The 19,509-nt window shown below is 46.7% G+C and overlaps 1 protein-coding gene across 3 annotated transcripts in view; it reads right to left on the reverse strand.

Moving 5' to 3' along the window:
• Positions 1-588: 588 nt before the first annotated feature.
• The window catches only part of GGTA1 (glycoprotein alpha-galactosyltransferase 1 (inactive)), a 54,052-nt gene continuing 35,131 nt past the window's right edge, over positions 589-19,509 (reverse strand). For 2 of the 3 annotated variants that reach the window (XM_021691351.1, XM_021691352.1), the window contains exons 4-9: positions 15,979-16,014; positions 14,623-14,676; positions 14,093-14,158; positions 13,435-13,533; positions 6,952-7,089; positions 589-3,191 (exon numbers count right to left, since the gene is read on the reverse strand). In XM_021691351.1, coding sequence (XP_021547026.1) covers positions 2,498-3,191; positions 6,952-7,089; positions 13,435-13,533; positions 14,093-14,158; positions 14,623-14,676; positions 15,979-16,014 — 1,087 coding nt within the window. In that variant the 3' untranslated portion in view covers positions 589-2,497. The remainder of the gene's footprint in view (positions 3,192-6,951; positions 7,090-13,434; positions 13,534-14,092; positions 14,159-14,622; positions 14,677-15,978; positions 16,015-19,509) is intronic. The other variant, XM_021691353.1, reaches the window with a different exon arrangement.

A 19,509-nucleotide genomic window follows, 5' to 3' on the forward strand; every position in this document is an offset into this window, starting at 1 on the left:
CATCTATCCTTGTCGGCTTCTCTGGTTTGAGCTTCAGCTCAGTCATTTTCTAGCCAGGTGGCTAACCTTTCTGAACATCACTTTGCTCATCTATAAAATGAAAATAATTCTAATGAGGGAATGATGCCCTGTTGTGTATCTAGCGCGCCGCATTCCATCAGTCTCGTCACCTTTCATCTATTTATTACCAATCTACCCACCCTGACTTTGCTGGAAGTCCAGCCTTTTCCCAGGGCTCCCTGGGCCACATATATTCCCCAGAGGTCAGGACTAATAACCCCCAGATGTAGTTATGACATTGTTTTCTCCCTCTGCCCTGGCGCCCCACCCTAGGCTTCAGGGGCAAGCCTTTTCTTTCTGGTTCCTTCATGGGCAGTTAATTACTTCAATGTACCACTTTGTAAAAGCTCTCCATAAGCATTTGTTGTTTTGAAAGTTTGGGACTCTCAACCATCTTCTCTCTTCGTAATAGTGAACACATTTTTAGAAGAACCTCAGGACTTTTTGGAGTCTAAGAATGTAAAATTGTGTAGTGGATGATTCAGAACATCTTTGGGAGGAAGTACACAATCCATGACCAGACCAGAATCTACTGAGAAAATAATTTATTCAGTTGTGAATCAGGAATTTTATTATTATTTTTTTTAATGTTTAAGAATAACTATTCATGAGATCTTGAGTTTGTTCACTTGGGATTTAAATTTAAATGAATAAAAAGAAATCAAGATTCCCTCAAAAGTAAACATCAACCCTTTCCCCTAATCTTTTAAGATAGATAATTTCTTTGGTGTAGGACTTAAAAGCTCAACTGTCTCTACTCCAGAATGGATCCCAGAAAACTTGAATCCTGGAGAGGCAGCATCCTAACGGACATGTGGTCTTCGTTTTCTTTCACGAAGTCCACTTCTTCAGGATTTTTGTTGGTTTGGTTTGGTTTTGCTGGGTTGTGAGATTTTTTTGGCAAGGACTGAAGAGTAGGAGACACAGTGAAATGGTAGGAAAAAATGTGGGTTTCATTTGGATCACATAAGCCCATTGTGCCCACTGTGGAGCCAGGGCAGTGGCTCTTCAAATCCATCACTTAAAAATGGAAACAAAATGACCCAAACTGGAATACAAGCAAACTATAAATATACCTGCCTATGTAGATGTTGCCTCCCAACTTCCTTGACACTGAACTGCTTAACTTTAAATAATATGTAGGATTTCCGAGCTTCTCTTAGAGAAGGGAACTGTATGTTAAGATGTTCAGTCATGAGGACTGGATCTCCCATTGCCATCCCCTCTGCTTTTGATATAAAATCAATTATCCATTTTATTCACCGTATCTGGTTGTTACACTGCTTTAGTGCAGACGGGGCAGGGGAAAACGCGAGGGTTTTTCCAATCCGGTCCACTCCTGGATTGTCAGCCCTCCACTTTGGGGCATGATGGGCTGGGAGCCCCTGAGGGTTAAAGCAGGCGGCGGCAGGACACGTTGACAACTGATTGTCATGAAGCCCAGGTCTGGAAAGTGGAACTCCCAGCCAGCCTCTTCAGTCCACCACGGGCCTCTGCCTTCTCTGACACCATCCACTTCCTCCGGCCACAGAACTGAAGACACACAAGTGGCAGAGTCCGGCAGACTGAAAGTGACTTGGACAAAACAAGAAGCATCTTCCATGCCAGCCCCCACCGCTCCGGTCGTTGTGGGTCTGAGGAGGCCGGAGATCGCCCACACGGCCTCCCACTCAGCACCTGGATCCGTGCTGTGTTTAAGCACCAACCCCGTACCCTGAACCCCTCAGGGGTGGCCCACAGTGACCAGCTTCCTCTTTTCCCACTCTCTGCCACTTCATGACAAACTCACTTTGAGTCTTTGTTTTCACTCCATGCTGAGCCCCCACTGGCTCATTCACATTCCCTGGGACTCCAAACCTTCACCACCGTGATATCCATTGGGAATCTCCACCAATCTTCTGTACAGAAGCCAAATGACATTTTCCTGATGGGAAAAGAACATGGACAGCCAATGGCCTGAAGCAGTCGGCTACTGAAACCATCTGAGGATTGCCAAGGGGGACTGTGTCCTTACTCAGAGTTCTGCTGCCGAGCAACTCAGCAAGGACACTGAAGTCCAGGGGATGACCCCCCACAACTGTATCTTGTTGCCAAACACTTCCTTAGCACTCTTTTCTCCAGTACATTATCCGGCACGTGCAGAGTGTTTCTGGCTTTTTCTTTGCCTGTGTCAATTTTTTTTATTTTTTATTTTTGGTTCAGTTGATAGTATTTTCCCCAAACCCCAAATAGATAAAGAAATCACTGGGAATTTACATCTGATTACCATAGGTTCATTCTCCCATACTGCCAGGTTCAAAGTTAATAAGGAAGAAGAGCAAGTATTTGCTGTGTTGGTGTTTTGTTAGTATTGTTTAAAAGTTAAGTGTTACTCTTCTGAGAAAGTCGCCAGAATCATACTCTCTCAAGTTCGGAAACCTACTGGCACAGTTTAAAGTCAGATATTATTTCTAACCAAATTATACTCTTTTGTCTGCCAAGATATCTTGACAGTCTTAATATCTGAAGGCAGGCCTATGTGATAATCCCAGCAGTATTCTGGGGATAAGATTTTAGTGGGTTTGTTGAGAAGGAAATACTTGTTTAGGTGACTTTCATCATGCCACTCAGCTTCTATGTCATTGTTCTTGTCCTGGAGGATTCCCTTGAAGCACTCCTGGGTGATGTTTAGGACCTGAGTGGGTGTTCCTCCAAAAATGGCTGCGTGGTAATAAAAATCCCCCTGGCCGAATGGAATGTAGGCTGCAGACTCCTTCCGCCTCTCATAGGTAAACTCATCGGGATCTGCCTTGTACCACCAGGCCTGCAGCTGAGCCACTGACTGGCCCAGGGTCTCCACTCCAAAGCTATCTTGGAAGACCTGGTCCACGTCCATGCAGAAGAGGAAGTCCACTTCATGCTGAATGTGGGCCACAATGTGCTCCCCAATGGTCTTCATACGCATCATGCTGATGTCCTGCCACCTCTTCTCAGGCTCGATCTCAAACACTTTGAAGGAACGCAGAGGACCCAGCTCTACCAAGGGCATCCTGGAGACATCGTCCACCATGATGTAAAATATGACTCTGTGGCCAACCATGAAGTACCTATTGGCAGATATTAAGAACTCCTCCAAGTAATGCTCAATGTATCTGAAACAAAGAAGAACAGGACAAATGTAACCGCTGGGATTTGTGCGGAAGACTACGTGCTCTTCTAATCATCTTGTCTGTGTTTGGCAGCGTAGGGGAGGAATGATTTTCCCCATCTCAGACATGTGTTTTCCACATCTGATAGGGGAACATTCCTGGCTGCTTTCCACCATTCATTCGCTCCACTTTGGGGAGGAGTGACTGACCTGCTGATGTTGGAAGAGCGACAGGACATTTGCAGCCCTGCCCCCACCACTCTCACTCTTGGAAATGGCCACCAGCCAGTTGAAGACAGCCTGTGCTGTCTTGGGGACTTGAAGTGACCCTAGTGGAACAGGCCCTACTCTGTGTCTGGAAGCCTGGATACCTAATCTTTCTAATTCCGTGGTTCAGTATCAGGAAGCCTAGAGTCTGCAGACAGAAGCCGCCTTCTCCAGTACCCGCTTTAACTGCAATGAACATGATACTCACATCATCTACTTTGCTTAGCCCTTTGTCTTATTTATCTGTTGGTTCAGACTCTGGGCAGGCAAAATGGGTGCTAGATAGTTTTCCCCCAGCTTCACTGAGATTATTGACATATAACATCGTGTAAGTTTAAGGTGTACAAAGAGTTGATTTGATATACTTATATATTACAAAATGATTACCACTATAGCATTAGCTAATACCCCCATCATGTCACATAACTACTGTTTCTTTTTTGTGATGAGAACATTTGAGATCTATTCTCTTAACAACTTTCAAGTGTATGATAACAGTATTATTAACTATAATCACCATGATATACATTAGATCCCCAGAACTTACTCATCTTATAACTGGAAGTCTGTACCCTCTGACCAACATCAGGGGGCACTAGTACTCTCTCAAACTATACCCAGTGTTGCTACTGTCCTACCAGATGCAAGAGTGACATGACCCTTGGGTCCTTTGGGGACGTATTAAGCCTAACCATCACTACTCTCATATCCTCTTCTGGGACCCAGAGAATGGGTTATAGGGCATAGATATCTTTCTATATTACATATTCACCCTGTGAGCCTCCCACTGATCACCCCAAACACCAATCCATTGTCCAGACGTACCCACTGCTCCCCCTCCCTCCCACAGCTTTCCCCTGCTACCAATTTCCAGCATCGGGGCGATACATGCCTTGCAATCCATGAACCTACACTGACATATCATTATCACTCCACAGTTTACATTAAGATTCACTCTTGGAGTTGTACATTCTACGGATTTGGACAGATGTGTAGCACTATGTATCTGTCACTAGGTATGGTATTATACAGAGTATTTTCACTGCCCTAAAAATCCTGCGTTCTGCCTGTTCATCCATACCTCTCCCCGAACCCCACCCCATCCCTGGCAACCACTGATCTTTTCACTGTCTCCATAGCTTTGCCTTTTCTAGAATGTCACATAGTTGGAATCATATAGTATGCAGTCTTTTTAGATTGGTTTCTTTCACTAAGTTAACATGCATTTAAGGTTCGTCCACGTCTGCATGGCTTGATAGCGCATTTCTTTTTAGCACTGATAATATTCTAGATGTTACAGTTTATTTATCCACTCACCTACTGAAGGACATCTTGGTTGCTTCCAAGTTTTGGCAGTTATCAATAAAGCTGGTATAAACATCTGTGTGCAGTTTTTTGTATAGACATAAGTTTTCAACTCCTCTGGCTAAATACCAAGGAGTGCAGTTGCTGAATTGCATGGTAAGATTATGTTTAGCTTTTTAAGAATCTGCCAAACGGTCTTCCAAAATGGCTGTACCATTTTGCATTCCTACCAGTAAATGAAGGAGAGTGCTCATTGCTCCACATCCTCACCAGCATTTGGTATTGGTACTGGCAGTGTGTTTTGGATTTGGGCCATGCTAATGGGTAGGTGGTGATATTTTAGCTATGTATGTCTTCATTCCAAACACATCATGTTGTTGTCTTCTGTAACCCAAGCTGTATGCTCTTGCAAAGCCATGGAGATCAGAGAGAAGGAAGAAGTAGGAGTCAGATGGCTTAACACAACTCATGCAGACCCCAGACTCATGCTTCGCTCAGTGAATGTGGGTTGAATTGAATTTGCTGATCACAGCTGCAGCCAGTCAAGATGTTTTGCGAGTCATAGTAACCAGTACTTCGTTGACCTTTTTTGGTGACTGCTTGGATTTCCTTTCTTTACTACCAAAATAAAGTGTGCTTTTAATGCTGGCCACTAGAAGGCCAAGAGTTTACAGTACTGATTATTTAAATGGAAAGAAGATATCTGAGCAATATAAACAGGGAGTTCAACATGGCTCTGTGGCTGGTTGCCAGGAAATTCCTGGGCACTCTGGAACTTTTAAGAAAAATCTATTGTGCTCGGAAGCTTGGGAGACAATCCTAGGGCGAGGGAGGGAGCCGAGGGAGGTTTAACATTGTTTGGGGATTAAAACACTGCTGTTGGCTTCCTGCATTATTATTTGAAAACAAACCAAACATCATACCTCCTAAGTCGAAATCCACTCTTACGAAGATTTATTGCTGTTGAGTGCACAAACAGTCCTCTCGAGCATCAGAGTGGAGGGCATAGGGCTTTCCCCAGGGTAGGTGATTTATAGTTTGGTTCTGCAGATTTGCAGCTAGATGGTGAAGCCATTGTGGAGCCATAGGAGGTATTCTGTTCTTCTTGGGAACACCAAGATCAAATCAATCCGTAACATTCATGCCATGGGATTAGGTGAGCTGAGTATTGGCTCCTGACTCAGAACAGTACAGATTCTCCTGGGGAAAATGTCAAAACTCCAGAGTCACCCTTGTCTATTAGAGATGCCATCCAGGTGACTAACCAGGTCACCATACCTGATTAGTTTGGCAGCAGCGATGGCTTCTGGGTTCTGGGCTGGAAGTCTTAGGAGAACCGTCAAATCTTCACAGAGCTTTCCTTTAGGCCCTACGGTGGGCAGAGCTGAAGCTCAGATCAACCTGGGCCTTCAACACTCTTCGTACAGGCCAAGGGATCAACTTTCCATGTGGTTTTCAGGAAAGGAACAGGAGAAGCCCATGGTGGGGGTAGGGACTAGGAAAATTGAACTTCTGCTTTTGTTTTGGGAAAAAAACCCAAAAACTTTCCAAAAGAGCAAAATGGGTTACATTTTAAAACTAATATTATGGCTACTAATTTCAAGTAAGAATGATTGTAGTTTTGGAAGAGGTGTTCTAAACAAGGAAATGAAAGCCGAAAGAGGAACCTACCCAACCTCTAGAAGGGCAAGTTCTGGCTAGCTGAATCTCTGGGGGCCAAGAAGGACCTGAGGAGCCCATGGAAGACATGGAGAACTGCCATGCTTGGATCAGTCTGGACTGTAAATCCTTCTGTCCTTGGTCCTGGGTCTGAGAGTGTAGGAGGACGAATGATGCACATTTGGGCCAACAGCTGCCATTTTTGGAATTTCCAGAGAAAGCCATGGAGGTCAGGAAGGAGGTCGTTGTGGATGTGCTATAGACCCTAGGCTCCGTGGGTGGAGCAGACACTTTTACCAGCAACCTGAGACCCTCACTTTGAGGTGGGAAGGAGTCGACTCACCTACTATTGTTTTGTTCTCAGCCCTTCGGGGTCCTCAGCAGAACGGAGATGGAAACTGTCCTGTTATAACATTCTCCTATCTAAGAATTCAGACAAGGCAGGAACAGCTCCATGAGCCCAGAGGGCCCCTCACAAACATCTGACAATGAAACAAGAAAAAGCCGAGGTCCATCTTATTAGGGACACTTACCTTCCAACAGCAAAAACCGTCAAACCCACAGTAATTTTCTGTTTGGCATAGTAATTTTCTAGGATGGTCCTGTTGTAAGTGCCTTCCCACACGACCGGCGCCTTCCATCCGGTCACTGTCACAACCTCTGGACGTTTCCTGGTGACAAAACATAGGGCCCCATGAGTCAGGACAGCTTTCCTAAGGTGGGGTGGAGACTGTCCAAGGGAACACTGGGGTCAGCTGTGATCTGCTGAGACTGCCCTGGAATCCTGACTTAGCCCCAGGCACTCAGCTGGCTGGTGTGACATCTGCAGGGGCAGCGTCTTCTGCATGAGGGACAGGAGGCTCTGGCCAGGTACCTTTGACGGCTGCCTTTGGGGCCCTGATGGGGATCTCACCTGTACATCTCCATACCCTCTGTCCCCATTTACTGCTTTCCTAGTTCTCTTCTTCCTTCCGGATCCCATCCCCTCTGTCCCCAGCCCCTTCCTGAACTGCCTGTGGCATCTGTGGGTTTGATCCCCGAGGTGCCATCTGAGCCGCAGGAGGCCCTAATCCTTGACTTGGGAGGATGAGAGTGATCTTGGAACCAAAAGAGACAAAGCTATTTTAATTTGCCTTTTGCCAGAAAGGGATTTCTGGGTAAAAACTTGGTTATAGGCCAAAAAGGGGCCCAGACTTAAGAGGGTTCTGGTGTTACTCATTTTACAAACAGAGACAGAATCACCTAGAAAACCCGGGACTCAGTAGAGGCCAAGGCTGGAACTTGGGGTTCTGGCACAGACCCTCTCCTCAGACCACGCTGCCTCTTTGCTAGGAGCACAAAGGGCAAAGGGGAGGCCTGTTTTCTGCACTCGGAATGCTCAAAAGGGACTTGGCAAAGCCAACACAAACACAGGAAGCAACACAAGAGCGACAGCAAACTGACCAACTGCGGAGGGTAGATGCGGATAGGCTGCGGAGCAGCTGGGGCCCCGCAGGAGGGGATGACCCAGACTCAGCTCTGACCCCCATTTGCTCAGGAAGTGGTTGTATTTCCCGTGCTGGGAAGCAGACACCGAAACACAGTCATCAGATTCAAACCCCAGCACCAACGGGCCTGTCCCCACGAGACATCTGCTTGTACTGCATCCACTGAGGGCAGAAGACCAAGAGGGCAAAGTCCTAGTGGTCCCCATTGGGTCCCTGCCGACCGTGTGCATGTGGCCCTGGTGAGGCTGTGGGGAGATGTCAGCAAATAGATGGAGCCGGTGAGAACTTCCCCTAGTCCTACACATCAGTGGAGGCGGGGTTTTCACAAAACTGCCCATATCCCATCAGCCAAGCTGGGTTTTCCAGCGTGAGATTGGACAGGGCTGGGTCAACCCCCACCTCACCCCAACCCCAGGCCCAGCCTCACCCCAGCCCCAGCTCCAGTCCCAGTCCCAGCCCCAGCCCCAGCCTCACCCCAGCCCCAGCTCCAGCCTCACCCCAGCCCCAGCCCCAGCCCCAGCTCCAGCCCCAGAGTGGAAAAGAGCCTCAGCAGACTCTCATCCTCCTGTCCATCAGTCACCAAGCTCTTCACTCTAATTCTTGAGATGACAGTCCGTCCCGCTCCAGCCCGAGCCCTGCTTCTTCTGGCCTCCCTTTTTCCCCAGCACAGCTGAATCCCCCCCCAGAGATGAGGCGGTGGGGGGGCACTCTGAGGCTGCTCTCCTGCCCCCCTCAATCGTGAAAGCACCAACCTGTGCCAGGCACTTTCACTACACTTTCTCATTTAGTCCTGGCAACAGTCCTTCCACATACGATGGCCCTTGTACAGGTAAGAAAACCAAGCTCAGACAGACTTGCTGACTTGTCCAAGGCCCCATAGCTGGCTGCTGCTGATGGTCACTAACATATGCGGAGCACTTCCGCTGAGACCGGGCAGCGTGCTAAGGCACCAACCTTCAGAGGTGCTATTTTGATTCCCGTTTTATCAATGAGCAGCACAGAGAGGTTAAATAACTTGCCCAAGGTCACACAGCTAGTAAGAGGCAAAGCTGGGTTTTGAACCCAGACGGTCTGATTCTGGAGTCCATGCTCCAAGCCACCATTTGGTATTGCTTCTTATATGGACATTTACTGGCTCTGCCGAGGAAGCTGGGGTCACAACCCACGTTCGTCATAATTTCCACCCACCTTAGCTACCCTGGCGTTTTTAGCAGTGCAGAATGAGAAATAATGAGCTTTTGTTTTGTTATGTTTTTAGAAGTTTATGTGATGCTTTTAGTCATATAAAACCCCCCGCTTTGTTGAATGACAGGATTTCAAACCACAAAACACACAGACACACACACACACGGCTTACACATCTATAACCAACGTTTCTGAACTTAAACTCTGCCCTGTGTCACTGCCTCATTCTTTGCTGTCCTTAGTTTTAGCCTACCAAGGATCTTTTAGTAGTTCTGACCCAGCCCGCTACCTAAATCTTGCAACTGTTTATGAGCTGGACATGTAAGCAGGTAATATTATTAAAAAAAAAAGAGAGAGAGGGGCGCCTGTATGGCTCAGTCTGGTTAAGCATCCAACTTTTGATTTTGGCTAAGGTTATGATCTCAGTAAGATCAAGCCCTGCATTGGGCTCACTCAGCAGGGAGTCTGCTTGAGATTCTCTCTCTCTGACCCTCCCCCCACTCGCTCTCACACTCTCAATAAATAAATAAATAAATAAATAAATAAAATCTTAAAAAAAAAAAAGGAAGGTGGGGGAAAGCACGTAGCAAGTGTACTTATTTAATACTTAGGGTACACAGGGACCAAGTACTTGACTTTCACTCTCTCATTTAATCCTCACATCCACCTTATAAAGTGGGTGCTACCCTCATCCCCATTTTACAAATAAAGGAAGGAGGGGTAAGAGAAAAGCAGAAGTGATCTGCATCTTCAGCCATCTGATTTATAGGAAGGGCCAGACCAGGGCACGCAGTCCCTCATCGCACGTTTCCTAAGCCACACCAGACCCGCTGCTGAGCATGGAGATCAGAGAAATGAGACTCCGTTCTACCCCTTGAGAATCTCACACTCCCAAGAGGTGGTCAACCTGCTATACAACAGTACCCCCGCTCAGCCCACATCTTCTAGAAAGACTGAGTCAGAAAAAGCAGTGTCCAGTTTGGTCGCTTGGCTGGGAAGTTTCCTCCAAGCAGGAAAGAAAAAAGCAGCAATATTAAAAATTAATGTTTACTTAAAAATTAAAATGTTCTATTTCCCAGCTGCTAATTATTAAATTTCACTGGCAATTCCAACATGTCAAGGACCCTGACTAAGAAGCCGGATGACAGCTTGAAAACGCAGGCAGTGGGGGGCAGGGGAGGAGGGAGGATGAGAACCAGATCAGTTCCCAGATGAACCTGGGCATCAGGGAGTCTTAGTCAGCAAAACCCATCAACACCACTCCTCCGCAAAAGAAGTGACACAGGGCAGGCCACCCATGTGTCAGAGCTAGTCTTTGCTACTGTCAATTGCCAGAGATGTCCAAGATCACAAGGATGGGGCTCTAGAAAGAGGGAAAAGTGCCAGGACAGACTCAGAGCCACCCCAGTGCCTTTCTTCCAAGCACAGTACCCACTGGGTCACTGTGTCTGGCTCCACGATAGGCCAGAGGCTTCCCACGAAAGAAACACACACCTACCTAGGCTGTTGGTAGCTTTTTAATTTTACATACTTATTACTGGGTACCTTGTGGTCCCCAGGTGTTGGGGAGAGGAAGTGTTCAAAGTGAATATTTTAAATATGAATATGGTAAAACGTGAATCATGAAGCAGGTCAGAAAAGCTGTGAGGTGCACACAACGTGTTATTTACTGAACTCCCTCTAAGCGTCAGCACACCAGAGCACGCGTGATCCAGCGAAGAGCGGATGGCGACAGGAACAAGAGTGAGGGCTACAGGAAGAATTTTGGAGGCAGGATTGACAGAACGCATCCATCAGTGAGACTGTGGGGTGGGTGGGGGAAAAGGATGAACCGGAGAGATAGCCCAGACTCTGGCTTGAGGTGGCAAGTGAGAACAAGGGCAGGGTAGAATGTGGAAATCCAGCTGGGTCATGGAACACGTGCGTGCAGAGCTATCCAGCAGGCAGTCCGACCCAAGTCAGGCCTCAGGGAACCTTCGGGCTGAAGATGGGAAGGTGGGAGTCGTTCTCACACCATGGTGTCTGAGGCCATGGAAATGGATGAGAGCCTCCAGAAACTCTAACATATGATGGCTGGGAAGCAGGAGAGGCGCTTATGGAGGGGACCGAGAAGGGAGAACTTCTCCTACGGAGAAGTAGGAGGGAAATCCAGAGGATGTTTTGTCACAGAAGCTAAGAGATCTTGATGTGGAAATGTGTGCACAATACGCTGTAATATGTTGTAGGTCGTTTCCAGGAAGGGATACATTTATTTGTTCATGCAGTCATTCATCTAATCATTCATTTATGCAGGAAATAGACTTTGCTGCCTTGGGAAGGCTTAAATTTGGTGCCTCTTCAAACTGATATTCTTTACATATCTGCTCGCCATCTGCTTGGCGGAGAAGCTGAATCATGCATGGGGGAGAGCAGAGTCACAGCTGGTGGCCCTTTGTCTCTAGTAACTCAGCCTTCACCCTGCTTCCCAAGTCCCAAGCTTCACCCTATCCCAAGCGAGGACAAATGCCCTTAGAAGGGGACTTGGTGACCATCTCTGGCTCATCTAGCCCACCTAGGCTATGGAGGTCCTCCCCTCCCTAACACACACCCTAATGGGCTTAACAAAGCGCCAATGCTTCCATATTCTTGCACTTCCAGTAAGGGTTTAGCATCTCACGAATGGCTACCCTGTTGCCCAGCTCATTGAATGACACACGCAGGGGCCAATATTCCCATCCTTCCACACTAGTGTGATCCCCTACCCCCAAACAAAAAGAGAGCTTGCCAGAACATATTCAGTCTTTCCAGAGCTCATACCTCTCCCCACTGGAATATTCTCTCCAGATCCTCCTCCTCTACAGCTCTTCCTGCCCCCTCTCAGACTTCTCTTCCTTCACCAGCCCTCTAAATGTGGATATGATAGGATGTGGCTCTAGTCCTCTGCCTGGGTGGCCCCCTCCAGGCCTACAGGTCTCACTGCCACCCACGTGTGTACCACACATCTTCCACTGAGTTCATGGGCACTTCCATAGACTGAATGTCTGTCCCCCCGGAATTCATACACTGAAACCTAATCCCGAGTGTGATGATCTGGAGGTGGGGCCTTTGGGGGGGAGGCCTCATGAATGGGACTAGTGCCCTTTTGAAAGAGCTCCCGGAGAGCCCCCTCGCCCCTTCCGCCTGCCTGCCATGTGAGGACAGATAAGATGGCTGTCTATGACCCGGGAAGTGGGCTCTCACCAATCACCAAAGCTGCTGGTGTTTTGATCTTAGACTTGCCAGCCTCCAGAACTGTGAGAAATAAATATCTGTTGTTTATAGCAGCCTGAATAGACTAAGACAGGCACTCTGTGAATCTCAGTCCTGATGCCCACCGGGTACCTGAATCCACAAACATCCCTAGGAGAGCTCATCACCTACCCCTACTCCTAGACCTGGCTGTCCTCCTCCTATCCTGGTCAACGACACCACCACCCACCAGTCTCTCCGGCCTCACGGTCATCTTGGACGCTCCTCCCTCATTACTCCCCCAGCCACGTTGTCTTAAGTCAGATTGACCACACCTCCTTCCCAATTTTGGCAAATACTCCCTGCACATCTCCTGCCCATAGAAGACTATGAACTAATTGAATATAACCATATTGTTTGATTTCTCCTATCTCCTGTGCCTAACACAATGTCTAGCACAGTATTTTTTACCATGGCTCACAGTGAGAAATGCATTTTACATCACAACTGAATACATACATGTACATACAGAAACAATAATTCAACCACACAATACTTAACCTTACTTCTACTTCATGTGATGCCCTCCGACTTTCTATTTGATTTCAATTTTTTTTAAAAAAAAGCTCATTTTGACCCATTAAGCTAGTTTCTGAACATATTAATGGACAGTGACTGGTAGTTTGAAAAATACCAGCTGGCTCATCATAGGTATTGGATAAACATTTGTTGTACGATCGCTTAATGAATGCATGCATGGCCTCATGAGATCTTCCATCATCACTGCCAATTTTCAGATTAGTTAGCTGAATCTCAGAATTTTCTTGCTCTGACTCTAGATGCTGCCGCTTTCCACAATACCCCGGGGCCAGTGAGACCCCTTCCAGCCCCAATATTTTGTGGTACAGCCACTGTCAGAATCACTGTGTTGTTGCTCAAGCATCTGGGTCGAAACATCCAGACTCTCAGTTTCTCATCTAATCTGCAGTGAAATTCTGATGGATGCTAAGACTCCATATCCCCTATCAGGAATGTTCTCAATGGCACTGTTGCCTCCACAGCCCCCGCCACCCCCGATGGGAGCTAATGGATTTATTGAACCCCGGGGAAGGGAGTGGGGGACGCTTCTTTTCTTACTGTGGGTTGAACCAGTCTGATAGCTGAAGCTCTTCGTTGTTTTCCTCTCCTTGTTCATTTTCGTCGTCTATGCCTTCCTCTTCTTGGTAAATGTGGGTCCTACATACAAAGGGAAAGCAAGCTGAGTGAGGCAGGGAGGCTGATCTATGGCACGGGGTCAGCTGGTGACTGTGAACATGGATTCCCAGATGGAGAACGTGTGCAATGAGGGGACATCTGGAGAAAGCTTCACGATACGATACGTTTATTCATAAACACATACTTTTGGTGAAAAGGCTCACTGCTCACCTTTCTCATTTTCCTTCCAGGTCAGCACAGTTAGCAGTTTAGTGACCCAGAACCCTCAGGTTATTTCAGGGGGCCAGGGAACTTGCTGGACTAATGAAGAGCTAACTGAATTAGCTGCGATCATCTTTCCCACAGCCTAAACTTCAGCCCAAGCCCCATTCGCCCCCAAGTTAAATGGAAAAACTAAACCAAACAAAACCCCCAAACTTAAATATCCTAGTCTCAACCATGAAATAGATTCCTTGTATGACTTCAATAGGGCCAGAAAGGTGAGTGACCAAGAAGGTCATGACCGTGAAACCGTTTTATACGGACTGTCTATAAGCGTTGGGTGGATGAACAAACACAGAGGGTCATCCCATCAACTTACCCATTGTTAAACCAGCTTGGAAACCACCAGCCCTTCTGAATTCTGCTGTCACCAACTTCTGGGTTTCTAAGAAATGAAAAAGATGACATTTTTAGAAAATGAGGCAGTCCCAAACTGGGGGGCCGGGGGTGGGGGAAGGGAGGGTTTCCAAACTCTTTTTAAGGCAGAAAATCACTCAAATTTCTTTTTAAAAAAAATGCCAGTTCATAAAACAGACAGAAGTGAAGCTACCCTATACTGGATGATGTACGGGAATGCTGAATCACTCTATTGTACACCTGAAACTCATATAACATTGTATGTTAACTAACTGGAATTAAAATAAAAACTTAAGAAAAAAAAAGAAGAAGTGAAGCTGCTCTAGCCAAATGGGGGAAGATGTACCTACCCCTGCCCGGACCTCTCCTCCCTCAGGCAGCCCCCGGCACTCAGCTCATCCAGGGGGCCCTGGCAGGGACAGAGGAAAGAAGAGGGGGTGACAAGGTGGGGAGCACTGATACGTAAACCTGAGTCAGGGATATGCCACTTACTGGTAGTATGACCGTGATGGGACCTTTTCCCTCTCTGAATCTTGGTTTTCTCCTCTGAAAAGTCAGATATATAATAATGATGGTGACAATCATAATGATAATAAATCTACCATGAAGGTGGCTTTGAAAAGTAAATGAAATAGCATACATCAGAGAGCTTTATAAAAGTTGAAAATTACGGGAACAAGGTGTAAATCTTAATTAAAAAAAACAAAACAAAACAAAACAGCGTATTTTTCCAAGCATGATCTCTTTTGCTAAACTAGAATTTAGGTTGCTACAAAGGTCAGCAGGGACAGCCTCAGGAAATCTGAGGGTCTCTGAACCAGAAGCTCAGGAAACTGTCATCAGAAGCCACCCTCACCACCCACGTGGGGAAATTTCCATCCTCTCTCATTGTGAGAGTCTCTCCAGGGCGGGGGCTTTCTGGAGGAGGGAGAGGAGCGGGAAGCCAGGGGCTGCAGTGTTCTGTGGTTGGACAAATAAGGTGGTGAGGCATGAACAGGCATAATAATAGGAAGAAACCTATTTTAAAGCCCATCTGTTTTCAGGAGGTATTCAGATTGTTGATAATTTAGGTGTGGTTACCATACACAGGGAGACCACATAAGACTTAAATAAACAAAAGGGAACAGAAGAAAAATATTTCTTTAGTCACCCAGGTAGGTGTTTTCATATGATCTTGGTCATCCCAGCTACTCACGAGAATAAAGGTTTTTACCTTTATGTTTATTTCATAGCTGAGAATTTGGCCACGTGGGTTTGGGCAAAGTGCCAAGATCCCACAGAATGTAAGCATAAAAGCCAGGATTTAACACCAGGGAAGGAGTAATATCAGAAATGAAAGCTGAGGAAAGTACAAGCAGTTAAGCTCAAGACTTTACTCGGAGCCTCCTGGCAACCAAGCCAAAGATAGAAAAATGAAGGCTTACATAGTTCTCACTGCCTTTGATAATAATAATAATAAAGATTAGTTCATCAGGAGACCCTGACTTTTTTTCCTGATCCTCTGTCTCACAGGAATTTCTTGCAAGGGGCTTTATATAACATATACTGGGCAGCATAATGGAGAATACCTGTCCTGATTCTTTTCATCAACAAGGCAGAATGTTCTCCAAAGGATACCACTTAAAGAAACCCTTGATGAGAAGCAAGGGCAAAATACAAGTCACAGCTGGATAAAGGTCAGTCTAGGGAATGGGAAGCGGGTAGTCTAGATCCCTGGGAAACCACCCTTCCCCCCCCAGCCCTTGACCAGGGCTCCACCACCCGCTGCCATGCTAAAAATAGACTGTAGGGGGTGCCAGACTGGACACAGGAGCCATCCCATAGATCTCTAAAATTCAAAGCACTTACTTTGAGTGATATATCCACAAGAAAGAGCCTTCTGGGCTGAAAGCAAATGAGAAATAAAAACATATCATGTTACTTTTAATTCTGAGAAAGCTATTTTGCAACTATTATCAGCGAAGCCCTGGGCTGAGCTGAAAGCCTGGGTTTTGACTCCTAGTTTTCTACTTTCCTTTTGATTATAGCCCATGGTATCAAGGGACTGGGAATTTTCACTTGTAGTCACGTCAGGGTTATTCAGAACAAGAGGTGGGAAAGAGGTCACTGGAGAATCTCAAACCTTAATTTAAAAAAAAAAAAATGACAACAGCTCTCCATTGTCTAGGGGTGGTTTCACTGAGGGTGGGGCTCCACAGAGGGGTTCCCTTCTGCCACCTACTCGGGAACATCCCAGCTATCCTGCACCCAGGATTTATCTTCCCATAGAAAACAAAGCGATGGCCACAGAACCTTCTATAGAGCAGTCTCAGAGGACATTTCTTAAGCTCATGAAGGCAGTGAGATGGTCTGTAGGCACCTACAAGGCTGGACCAGTGAATATATGACTCCTCCATTGAGCCATCTCTACTCATTCAGTTGATACTTGCTGAGCATGATTACATGCCAAGTGCCAGGGACACAGTGTGAGCTAAGACAGACACAGGTCCTATGTCTATGTCTCCTTGTCGTCCACTCAATCTAGCAGGGAAGGCAGACCCTATTCCCATAACCACCCAGCAACGTGACCTCGAACTCCAAGAAGAGCTATTAAAAAAAAAAAAAGCATAACTATAAGCACTTAACAGGAAGACCCGGAAGGCTTCCAGGAGGAGGGGGGATTGTTTTAGCTGAGCTCTGAAACCGAGGAGGTGGAGGGGAGGAAGCACACTGACTTGAGAGGCATTTTGGGGGGTAAAGTGACAGGACTTGTCATACGGCGTTACTCCTCTGTTCTGCACAGGGACGCTGTGCCTCAGTGCTAAGCCTTGCTTGGCCCCTTTTCCTCTCTGTGAATAAAGGGAGTACAGCCTGGTAGGAAAAGTTCTAGACTTGAGCTCAGGCACCTCCCCTGGCTCAACCCCTGCCTGGCCCCAGCTCCCTCATCCCTGAAAAACACAAATGACTCACGGTTGTTTCAGACTCTGCCAATGCCCCTTAGCCTCTTACCCCGCCCCCAGCGTTCTCCCCCTCTTGGGGGTGCGCATCTCTTTGTAGGAATAAAATGCATGCTCTCTCACTGCCTATGGTTTCTCCTGAGCCCAGAACTCATGGACCACACTCTAAAATTTCTTGTTCCTCTACTGACTCTGACAATATTCATAACAGCAAATACTTGGCCAGGCGCTGTTCTGAGCAATTGACATATATTAGCTCACCGAACCCTCACAACAACCCATGAAGTAGGGTCTACTCTTCCTCATCCTACAGGGGTGGAAACTGAGGCATGGAAGCATTATGTGATTTGCCCAAGGTCATACTGCTAGTGAGGAGCAGAGCCAGTATTTGAACGTGGGGAATCTGACTCCAGATCCTACAAGAGGTGGAAGGGGGAGGGGAATGAGGAGGAAGGCATCCATCCCTCAGATGGCCACCTGGCACTCAGGGCACCAATTTCTAAATTCAGCTTTGCTACCTTGTTACCTCTCTTTACTAACCTCTCCTTCTTCCCCTCCTCACCCTCCTCAGAATCCTTCCACATCTCAACAGTCCCAGGGATACCCACTCTGCAGTGTATGACATTTCACACATATTCGTCCTTCAAGGCACAGCTCAAATGTCATCTCTTCTGTGCCTTTCTTGATACAATCCTAGCACAGTGCCTGGCACATAGTAGGTGCTCAATAAACAGCTGCAAATCAATGCAAAAAACAGATCCCTCTCCAAGCCAAACATAATCTCAGCCTCCTTAACTCTGCCAGTTCCTTTTCTCTACCCTGATATTCTTTCTCTACTTCTAGCATTGGTTATTTATATGCACGTCTTCCTGCTTCATCTAGATCATAACCCCTTGAGGGTAGGAGTTCTACTTGGCTCACGTTGTATTCCTAATCATTTGATGTGTTCCATTTAGTTATTTTTTTTTAAAGATTTTTATTTATTTATTTGACAGAGAGAGAGACACAGTGAGAGACGGATCACAAGCAGGCTGAGTAGGAGAGGGAGAGGGAGAAGCAGGCTTCCCGCCGAACAGAAGCCCAATGTGGGGCTCGATCCCAGGATCCCAGGATCATGACCTGAGCCGAAGGCAGCCACCCAACGACTGAGCCACCCAGGCACCCTCCATTTAGTTATTTTAAAATCCTTTTTAAGCTCAGGCCTGCCCACCTGTCTCAGGTTAGTGTCCTCAGCTCACCTCAAGCCATCACGTGGCCAATTCATGAGGTGGCAAAGGATCTGCTGCCTTATACGCCTCTTGCAGACATTCAATAGATTCCTCACATTGAAGAATGATGTGCCCGGAGTCTGGGTGCCAAACCATGGCCCCAAGGAGCAGCCAGAACCTGCTCCAGTTACTGGTCAGAGAGTGCCCAGCACTGCAAAATAACCCTCTTTATGGAAGGTCGGTGCCAAAATGCACACTTGGGCTTTTGGCTCCCATATTTTAATTTTGCGAACTGCCCCAAATTATGGAAGTACAACTCTGGCTCAGATTCAAAGCCACAAGCTTAAACAATCAAGCATTCAGAGCTTGCGGGTTATCTGCACAAGCATCTCAACTCAGGGCAGGGACCTGAAGGAGTGCTGGTTCTTCTGTTGGGTGTCTTCCAACTGCTAAAGCTCTTCCTTCTATTTGTCAAAACCCCCTGTCCTATTCTGCCCTCTGGAGCAGATGATGATGATGATGATGATGATGATGATGATGATGGCAGTTAGCAGTTAGTGAGTGCTTATTAAGTCCCAGGCATTGCCCTAATGTTTTATATACAGTAACTTATTTAATCCTCCCCACAACGTACCTATGAAACAGGTCCTATTATCACTCATTTTTAATGAGAGGGAAACTGAGGAACAGTCACTGCGAGAGGGAAACTGAGGAACACAGTCACTGAGTAACTTGCCCAAAGTCACAGAGGAGGTACGTGGTGGCAGAGGACCAGTTCCAGACAGCCTAGCTCCAGATTCCATACTTTCCTCTACCCTCGAGTACCCAAGCGATGCCAGGCTCCCTGCACTCAACTCTGAATCCTCTCATCTTAGGCCTAAGTACCCCCAGTTTCCTCAATTCGAAAACCATGGGTGTAGACCCCTTGAATTCGATCACACTCTAGCTTGTCTTGATTTTGTGAAAATGAGTTGTTCAGAATGAAACAGAATAATGGTCCAGAAGCCATTAGATCTATGCTGTACTCCGGGGAATAATAGCTCCCATATTCTGGGGAGTCCTCCTCCTACAGATGTACTTAAAGGCACAGGACCTTGTTTAGTAGCCAAGATGGTCCTGCTGGCTCATCAAATCTTAGAATTTAAGAATTGAAAGAATTCAAATGTTAATCCAGGCTGTCATCTTTAACTTGGGGGCTACTAAAGCACTCACTCCATGAAAACAGTAGTGGTGCC

This window comes from Neomonachus schauinslandi, chromosome 13 (assembly GCF_002201575.2).
Source record: "Neomonachus schauinslandi chromosome 13, ASM220157v2, whole genome shotgun sequence".
NCBI lineage: Eukaryota > Metazoa > Chordata > Mammalia > Carnivora > Phocidae > Neomonachus > Neomonachus schauinslandi.